This window comes from Pongo abelii, chromosome 21 (genome assembly GCF_028885655.2).
Source record: "Pongo abelii isolate AG06213 chromosome 21, NHGRI_mPonAbe1-v2.0_pri, whole genome shotgun sequence".
Taxonomy (NCBI): domain Eukaryota; kingdom Metazoa; phylum Chordata; class Mammalia; order Primates; family Hominidae; genus Pongo; species Pongo abelii.
The window spans coordinates 36807998-36817888 of record NC_072006.2 but is presented as its reverse complement, the minus strand read 5'-3'; the positions used below and the strand labels follow the sequence as shown (position 1 = coordinate 36817888).

The 9891-nt window shown below is 52.6% G+C and overlaps 1 protein-coding gene across 1 annotated transcript; it reads left to right on the top strand.

The window, feature by feature from the left end:
* Positions 1-267: 267 nt before the first annotated feature.
* LOC100457790 (uncharacterized protein C20orf203) lies at positions 268-2983 on the top strand. The gene is given in 3 exon segments (XM_054542121.2): positions 268-402; positions 539-709; positions 711-2983. Coding segments are annotated over 3 exon segments (585 nt in total). The 3' UTR covers positions 990-2983.
* The last annotated feature ends 6908 nt before the right edge of the window (positions 2984-9891 follow it).

Genomic DNA, 9891 nt, shown 5'->3' with positions numbered 1-9891 from the left:
TTGTCCACCCTGTAAGAATCTTCAAGGCTCAGAGATCATTTGCTCCAATTTTCTCATTTCTTTTCCTTTTTTTTGAACAGGGTTTCGCTCTGTTGCCCACTTTGGAGTGTAGTAGGGCGATCATGGCTCACTACAGCCTCAACCTTCTGGGCTGAAGTGATCCTCCCACTTGAGTAGCTACCCCGTGAGTAGCTGAGACCACAGGTGCAAGCCAACACACCCAGCTAATTTTTTTTTTTTTTTTTTTTTTTAGAGATAGGGTCTCCTATGTTTCCTAGGCCTGTCTTGAACTCCCGGGCTCAAGCGATTCTCCTGCCTCAGCCTCCCAACATGCTGGATCACAGGCAGTAGCCACCTCGCCTGGCCAGTTTTCCCTTTACAAAAACTAGAATGCTGAGCCCAGTAAGAAGTGCTGTCCCTGTCTCCCACACCTGGGCTGACAATGGGGACTGTTGGGAAATTAGGGAAGACCTAAAGCCCCTTGCGAGTCTCAGGTACTAAGATTCTGTGATCTTCTTAGGGGCGTTGTTCCCAACAGGCCACATCAGTCTTGGCTGGACTCACTGCCCACCTCTGGGACCTTGGTGGTGGGGCGGGAAGGAGGACCTCAAAGGCTCAGCGAGTCCACCCCCAGCCCAGCCACCAGAGCCAGCCTCCTCCTCCGCAACACCCAGGCTCTTATCAGGAAAGGATTTGGGTTGGTGGGGAGGGGCGGGGGGGAAGTCGGAGGCCCCAGGCTCGGCAAGGTGGGTCGGAGAGATAGGGAAGTGGGGAGGGGGCTGCGGGCCCCTGCTGGGCGGGGGAGAGCAATGGGAGGGATGCCCAGAATGGGCACTTTGGGGGACTTTGGCCAAGCTCTGTCCTCGCTGGCCTGGCCCTCAACATGTTTCCAGGACTTCTGCCTCCCATCCTTGCCAGGCAAGTTGCCTGCACCTTTAATTAGCAAGCAGCAGTTTCTCTCCAATTCATCACGGTCGCTGTTTAATTAGCCGAGCCCAGGGCGCCCCCACCCCCAGCTCTGCCTGCCTGTCTTACCAAGGCCACCACCACCTCAGGGTGTCCCCTGTTACCACCCCCCACAATTATTCTTCTCCCCAGAATGGGGGATGGGCCCGGCACGCCCAGCTGAAACCTCAAGGAGATTCTGGGCACCGGCGCTTGTATTCAAGGCATCCAGCAAACATAATTAGGGACCGAGCCTGTGCCAGTCTGGCTCTGGGTAGAACCCCGGCCGGACACGCGGGGCAGGCTCTGGTCCTGTCCAGCTGCTGGAGAATGGCTTCTCCCTTGGGAGGCACTGGGACGTCTCTCTGGCCTGGTCCCTGTGTGCTGGGAAGAGGCTGCAGTACTCCTGTGTGTCACTCCCACCCCACATCCGGAAAAGGATATCGTGTCTTCCTCTTCCTCTCTCTTCCAGAGCCCAGAAAGCTCCTCTGAGAATGCTGGACCTCAGGACAGGGGCCCATGCTCTGCACCCGGCCCTCAGCAGCCAAATCCTAGAGGCCCAGTCCAAGCTGTGGGCCAAGGGAGCGGGGCGGGCTGAGGCCTGCTTTGTGTCGGCAGTGTCTGGGGAATCGGGAGCACTGGCGGGAGCCCATGGTCCGGGGCCGAACCAGCCCCCTTCTGTTTCCCTGAAGAAGGGTGAGGCTGAGAGCCCTCGGAACAGAGCCCCTGTGTCATTCTGTGCAGGGCCAGGGTAGCCACTAGTCACTGTGGGCAGAAGCAAGAAGCAGAGGCTTAGGCTCCGTCCCAAGCCTGTGCTCCTGCTGGGCTGTGGGAGGTGTGACCCTTCTACTGTTTCGTGGACTGAGAACATGGAGGGACTGGCATTTGCTGTGTTACCCTGTGGTGCCATCAGCGTGTTGTGACGGGGCAGGAGGAGTGTGCTAGAACCCACCCACTCTGGTACTGCCCATCTCTGTGGCCTTGGGCCAGCCACCAAACCGTACCATGCCTTAGTTTCCCTATGATTCATAGCTGCTTCATGGGCTGATGTGAGGATTAAATGGCTTACAATGTATTTGGGTTTGGTTTTGTTTGGCTTTGTTTTGTTTTTTGAGACAAGGTCTCACTCTGCTGCTCAGGCTGGAGTGCAGTGGTGCAATCACAGCTCACAGCAGGTTCCACCTCTCAGGCTCAAGCGATCCTCCCTTCTCAGCCTCCCTGGTAGCTGGGACTATAGGCGCGTGCCCCTGTATCTGGCTAATTTTAAATTTTTTGTAGAGATAGGGTCTCACTATGTTGCCCAGGCTGGGGCTTACAGTGTTTAAAGCACTTAGGAACACTGTCTGGCAGCAGTCCTTGGTAGTCATTGGCTGTTTTTGCCATTCTTTCCTCTCCTTTATCCAATCAGCACTCCTTGCCAGGTATGAGGAAATTGATGTCAGTGGGAGAGGCAACCTCCCTGCTTTTCAGAGTTTGCCTCCTCATGGGGGAGGCAGCTGAGAACAAATGAGTAAGGAAGAACACGGTTTCATCGGAGTAAAGCCTGCGGCTCATCAGTGTAATGTACCAATGTCACTTTCTTGGTTTTGACCACTTACCATGGTTAGGTAATAGGCTGACATAAGAAAAAACTTGGTGAAGGGCCAACAGGAACTCCCTGTACTATCTGTGAAATTTTTCTATTGCAAAATAATTTCTAAGTTATTTCCTAAAGAAAGTTTATTGGCCCAGCGTGGTGGCTAACCCCTGTAATCCCAGCACTTTGGGAGGCCGAGGCGGGTGGATCACGAGGTCAGGAGATCGAGACCATCCTGGTTAACATGGTGAAACCCTGTCTCTACTAAAAATACAAAAAAAAAATTAGCCAGATGTGGTGGTGGGCGCCTGTAGTCCTAGCTACTCGGGAGGCTGAGGCAGAAGAATGGCGTGAACCTGGGAGGCGGAGCTTGCTGTGAGCTGAAATCGCGCCACTGTACTCCAGCCTGGGTGACGGAGCGAGACTCCTTCTCAAAAAAAAAAAAAAAAAAAAAAAAAGAAAGTTTATTGTAAAAAAAAAAAAAAAAAAAAAGACAGTTTCAGGCAATGGTTAGTGCCATGAAGCAATCAATCAGGGGCAAGAGACAGACAGAATAGGGATCGGGGCATTTCAGGAGGAGTTGTCCGGGAGAGCCTCTGAAGGAGGCAAAGCTGAGCAGAACCTGAGTGATGGGAAGGGCAGGGAGGGAGGAGGGAATGGCGAGTGCAAAGGCCTGGAGGCAGGATGGGCTTAGGCTGTTTGAGGAAGCTGGGGAGCCTGGGCTCCAGATCCCACACCCCTGGCCACTGCACTGGACTGGGAGAAAGGACTCCAACTCCGGAGTCAGCTAGACCCGGGTGTGATACCCACTGCTGCCTCACTGTGTGGCCTTGGGCAAGTAGCTGCCCCTCTCTGTTACCTGAATCTGCTGCCAGGGATGGAGGAAGAAAGCCTGCTCCTCAGAGGACACAGAGGGTGAGAGAAGTGGGTAGGGGTTAGCTTGCCTAGGGTGCTGTAGGTGCCATCAGTGGGAGATACTGTGAGGGACCTGACGCCCCTCTGAGCCTGGAAGCGGGGCCGGGGAGGGGGTAAGGCGATGCCCCCTGCCGTGGGTGGTGGGGGCTGGGGAAGGAGCTGGGACCAACACTCCTGCACTCCAGGCTATGCGCCTGACCCTGAGCAATCCCCCAACCCGTGGTAGTTTCACCCTTTCAACTCTGGGTGGGGAACTGTATCTAGCACTTTCCACACATTAGTTCTCCATTTTACTTTTTTAGACACAGGGTCTTTCTCTGTCACCCAGGCTGGAGTGCAGTGGCATAATCTTGACTCACTACAGTCTCAATCTCCTGGGCTCAAGCAATCCTCTCACCTCAGCCTCTTGAATAGTTGGGACTACAGGCATGTGCTAAAATACTCAGCTAATTTTTTTAATATATTGTAGCAACAGGGTCTTACTATGTTGCCCAAGCTGGTTTGGAACTCCTGGCCTCAAGTGATCCTCCCACCTTAGCCTCCCAAAGTGCTGGGATTACAGGCATGAGCCACCAAGCCAAGCCCTAGTTCTTCATTTTTTTTTTTTTTTGAGACGGAGTTTTGCTCTTGTCTCCCAGGCTGGAGTGCAATGGCAGGATCTCGGCTCACTGCAACCTCTGCCTCCCAGGTTCAAGCAGTTCTCCTGCCACAGCCTCCCCAGTAGATGGGATTACAGGCACACATCACCATGCCTGGCTAATTTTTGTATTTTTAGTAGAGATGGGGTTTCACCATGTTGGCCAGGCTGGTCTCAAACTCCTGACCTCAGGTGATCCATCCACCTCAGCCTCCCAAAGTGCTGGGATTACAGGCGTGAGCCACTGTACCTGGCCCTAGTTCTTCATTTTAATCCTTTTAGTTACCCTGGGGGAGGCATGAGCCTCTCCACTTATGGGTGAGACAATGGAGGACGGAGACTCACATCAAGTGTCATGTGGTGAGTGACCAATATGTGCTAGACGGAGAGACCCTCCTGGCCCTCAAGGCTGTGCCATGGTCTTGCTGGGAGACATGGGGTGTTTGAAAAGGGCCTGGGTGCGGCATGGGTGTAGCTGTGGAGGGGGGAGCCAAGCAAGTGGTAAGAGCTGGCCTGGGCACCCAAGGCATGCATGGGGCCTCTGGCCAGCATGAGTGCATGTGTCAGGCCAGGGGAGCAGCTCTGTGCAGTCATCATGTAATCAGCTGTGGTAACAGTAATAATGCATGACTGCAATACACAATTCTGAAGGTGCCAGACAACCTATAGAGACAAGTTAGGGCTCCCACCCTTTCCCCAACTGTTTCCCTCCCCAGAGATGACCTCTGGGGCCTATTCCTTGTGTTTCCTTCTGGAGTCAGCCTAGACAGTCCCATCTTGACCACAACAGCAGACCATCAGTGTGGGCCTTCTAGACACCACCTGCCAGGAAGCCCTTGACACACAGTTTAATCCTCATACTAGGCCAGACGTGGTGGCTCATGCCTGTAATCCCAGCACTTTGGGAGGCTAAGGCGGGTGGATCACTTGAGGCCAGGAGTTCGAGACCAGCCTGGGCAACACAGTGAAACCTCGTCTCTACTAAAAAATACAAAAATTAACAAGGCGTGGTGTCATGTGCCTGTAATCCCAGCTACTCGGGAGGCTGAGGTGGGAGAATCACTTGAAACCAGGAGGCAGAGGTTGCAGTGAGCTGAGATCGAGCCAGACTCTGTCTCAAAAAATCGAGCGAGACTCTGTCTCAACAAAAAGATCAAGCGAGACTCTGTTAAAAAAAAAAAATTGGGATCAAGCAGGACTCTGTCTCAAAAAAAAAAAAATCCTCATACTGACCCTTGCCTTAAGGATACAAGTGCTCTGTTTTAAATTGGAGAAAGCAGAGACACAGACAGGTTAAGTGACTCACCCAAGGCCACACAACTTATACAGAATTTGAAGCCAGGGACTCTCTGATAGCACTGTGTAGATGGAGAAACTGAGGTACACAGAAGTTGAGGTGTCTACCCCAAGTGACCCAGTGAGGAAGCTGGGGAGCCCAGGCTCCAGATCCTACACTAATAGTCTAACACTCCCCATCCTCCACACTGCTGGCCACTGCACTGGACTGGGAAAAAGGACCCCAACTCTGGAGTCAGCCAGACCCAGGTGTGATGCCCACCGCTGCCTCACTGTGTGGCCTTGGGCAAGTAGCTGCCTCTCTCTGTGACCTGGATCTGCTGCCAGGGATGGAGGAAAGAAAGCCTGCCTCTCAGACAGCCTGAAGATGGGTGGTATGGTGGAAAAGCTCGGAGGGCTTGAAGATGGGCAGTGTGGTGGGAAAGCTCGGAGGGCTTGGTGCTGGCACTTTCTCCTCTCCAATGTCCGCTTCTGCACTGGGCAGGAGGTCGTGCAGCAGTGCAGGGGAGAGGTCTCGCAGGAGAGGAGTGCAGGGACCTGGCCCCTGCCCGCAGCCACTCAGCCAGTCTGTTTGCTGACCCAGAAATTCTGGGAAGTCCCAGTTTTGGAGAATATCCCCCCAGGGGGGCAGGGTCATCAAAGAGAGGAATAGGTGTTTTGCAGAGAGGTTTGTATGATGGGCCCCCCTCCCCTCCATACACCCCCAGCCTGAGTGCCAGGATTCTGGAAGGTCAGTGAGCCAGGCGGGATGCCAGACAGGAGGCTGTACCTGAGGGCAGCTGGGAATGATCACAGCATTCAGACAAAGACTTAGGCATGGCCTTTGGCTTAGCATACCCAGAAAATGGATTTCTCTACCTGCCTTCCCTGAACAGATGATCAGAGTACTAGGGGCTGAAACAGTACGATTCTCCAGGACATCGAGCGACAAACCCAAGTGCCAGTTTCTCCACAGTGTGGGCCAGGCTGTTAGGGGCCAGATCACATTAGCCCCCCAACCAATTCCTCTCATATCTGAGGCCCTGAGAACGTGGCTTAGGAATGGGAAGGGGGCCTGGAGATCGAGGTGTGGCACAGGGTTTGGGGCGTGTGGTGACACTGGGGCTGGCGAGCCAAACCCAATCTTGGAGCTTGAATCCTAGCCTTGCTGCATCCCTGGACATGTTAATTTACCACCGAGGGCCTCAGTTTCCCCCATCTCTGAAGAGGGATTATTATCAGAATTGAGATCTCACCATACAGGTACATGATGCATGACACATCATTGGTGCTCAATAAATGTCAGTCTCTTCCCTTGACTAGCTGATCAAGCTCATTTTCCAAACCTCGCAGGGCCTGGGGAAGAATTTTGGCCCTTGTCCTGTGTTCAAGAGGCCACTCTCTGGGAGATGTAATCTGGTTGCTGGATGTTAGATTTGCTGAGATGTTTAGAGGGAGATGTGAGGGGCTACTTGAATGGGGCACTTTCCCAATGAATTAGGCTCGGGGTCACAGGGCCTCCTCTGCAGGTGCCCCCACGGGACTCCTGATCCTTGACATCTCCTTTGCCTGAGGCTGGGCTGGCTCAACCCACAGGGCTTCTTTTTGGCAACTCCTTTTTCTTTTGTTTGTTTGTTTGTTTGGTTTTTTTTTTGAGACGGAGTCTCGCTCTGTTGCCCAGGCTGGAGTGCAGCGGTACGATCTCAGCTCACTGCAATCTTTTCCTCCAGGGTTCAAGCAATTCTTCTGCCTCAGCCTCCCGAATAGCTGGGACTACAGGTGTATGCCACCACACCTGGCTTATTTTTTGTATTTTAGTAGAGATGGGGTTTCACCATGTTGCCCAGGCTGGTCTTGAACTCCTGAGCTCAGGCAATCCACCTGCCTCAGCCTCCCAAAGTGCTAGGATTGCAGGCGTAAGCCACCGTGCCTGGCTACAACTCCTTTTTCTAGAAGGCTCCTCGCAGACGCCACCTTCTGTCCTGACAACCTTCTGGGTATTCTGTCTGGTTTGGGGGAGCCAGAGGCAGCTACGGGGGGTAGAAAGGGACCTGGGCCAGTCCTGGCTGGGCAGTCGTGGGCGTGGGGTATCCCTGGGGTGGCCTTCCCACTCTGACCCTCTCTGATCCCTGCGGCAGTGCTGAGAGCGCCCCACAGGGCCATGATGCTTTCATGGTGGTGAGTGTGGAAGGGTTTTAAAAACAGAAAGGCACTTCTCCTAGGTGATGATGATGATTTTTAGCAAAGCTTCCCATCTTTTCTGTGATTCACGGAAGCTGCAAGATAGAAATGACCTTGTCCATCATTGTTTCCTAGGAGGATGTTAAATCGACCTTGGGCAGAAAAGGGTGTTCATCGTCAAATAAATGTGAGAAACAACAACGCAAACACCCACAGGGCTCTTCACTGCAGGGTTTCACAGAAACTTTCGTGTGTGTGTGTGTGTAGTTCCAGGAAGCGGCTGGGTCTAAACCAGCACCCAGGCCTATGTGACAATGGTGCCCTTTTTTATTTTCCTAGAGCATCCCGTGAGTTAGAAGTCTATGGGATCCACTTTGGGAAATGCCAGAATAGTCTAAGACTTCCCCGTCCTCCACATAGCCCAGCTGGAAGAATCCGGGGGAATATGGGAGAATCTGGGGTTCAAAGAAGTTAAATGAATTCAGGAGATGCTCTGGGCTTTATTTTAAGGCTGAGATTTTAACTGGCATTTTACCTCTATTAACCCATTTAATCTTCACAGCCACCCTATAAAGTAAGCATGACTGTCATCTGTGTCTTCCAAAGGATAAACCGAGGCACAGAGCGGCCAAGTGCCTGCCCAAGGTTCACAGCTGGTAAAAGATAGAGTAGGACATTGATCCCAGGCTGCCTGAGTCAGAGGCTGCCCTGGCACCCCCTCCCAGCCTGTCTTTACCACACGGGTTCTTGGAGCTGCCTCCACCAGCAGCCACATTCTCACAGCACTGGGCCGAGGTGCACCTTCATGCGGTGGCTGGTCTCAGGAGAGTCTGTGACTCCATTTCACAAGGGGACAGGCTCTGAGTACAGGGCCTGGGGATGCCCTGTGGGTGAGCCCTCCTGCCCACTGTCTGTAGCCTCCCACCGGCAGCCTGGCTCCACCAAGACACAGCCTTAGGGTTTCATTTCGTTCTCACTCTGGTTGTTTCCATTCTACAGGTGAGGCTGTGAGTGAACCGAGGCTCAGAGATGGAGAGTAACTTGTCCATGGTTACACAGCAAGGAGATGGTAGGGCTGGGATTCAAACCCAGGTAGTCAGAATCCAGAGCTGGGTGTTCAAGATGCAGGCGCCCTTGGTGATGAAGCAGTGAGTTTCTGGGGCCAGAGGCTGGCAGGGACATACCCCACCAGTTCCCTGCCCGCCTCTGACCAGCTGCCCCCCTTATAAGCCCCTAGACAGATAGGCTCATGGGTTCCCTGCTAATCTGCCTGGCCTCTCCTTCCCAGCCTCAGACAGGCCAATAGTCAGTCACGTAAAAACAGGCCAGATAGATTACTGCCACCAAGGACACGAGAGGCAGTTGCCTGGTGGCCTCTTGGCGCGCCAAAAGTGTTATCTCTACCTCCTGGAGCCGGGCCTCAGCAGTTTCTTCCTCCTGGGGTGTGGACTTCTTGGTCTGTGTGTTTTTTTTTCCCCTTTGGCTTACTCGTTCCTAGAGATATACTTGTCTGTCCATCCATCCATAGACATTCACTGGGCACTTGTTGTGGGCCAGGTCCCAGCAGGACTTGCTCTTCCACCTGCTCAGAGCAGGGCCAAGTCCGCAGGGGGCTTCAAGATGTCCCTGGCGGTGGGGCATATGCCATGGGGGTGTGTAAAGTGTCCACTGTTTGATAGTAAAGCAAGGGCCAGACCTGGCTTTAAATCCTACTTCCAACAACTTAATAATAAAGACACAAATAACCCAATTTTGGTTGGGCACAGTGGCTCACACCTGTAATCCCAGCACTTTGGGAGGCCAAGGCAGGAGGATTGCTTGAGTCCAGGAGTTTGAGACTAGCCTGGGCAACATGGAAAGAACCCGTCTCTACAAAAAAATACAAAAATTAGGCGTGGTGGTGTGTGCCTGGTCCCTGTAGTCCCAGCTACTCGAGAGGCTGAGGTGGACACTTGAGTCTGGGAGGTGGAGTTTGCACTGAGCCGAGATCGTGTCACTGCACTCCTGCCTGGGCAACAGAGTGAGACTCTGTCTCAAAAAAACAAAAACAAAAACAGAAACAAAACAACAAAAACAACTCAATTTTTAAAATGGCGATAGGATCTAAACATATATTTCTCCAAAAGAGATGTATAAATGGCCCAATCAGCAAATGAAAGGTGCTCAATATTACTGGCTATCAGAGAGATACAGATCAAAACCACAATGAGATACCACTTCACATTCACAGGATGGCTAGAATAAAAAAGACAAATAAGAACAAGTGTTGGTGAGGATATAGAGAAATTGCAACCCTCATACACTGCTGATGGTAATGTAAGATGGTGCAGTCATTTTGGAAAACAGTCTGGCACATTCTCAA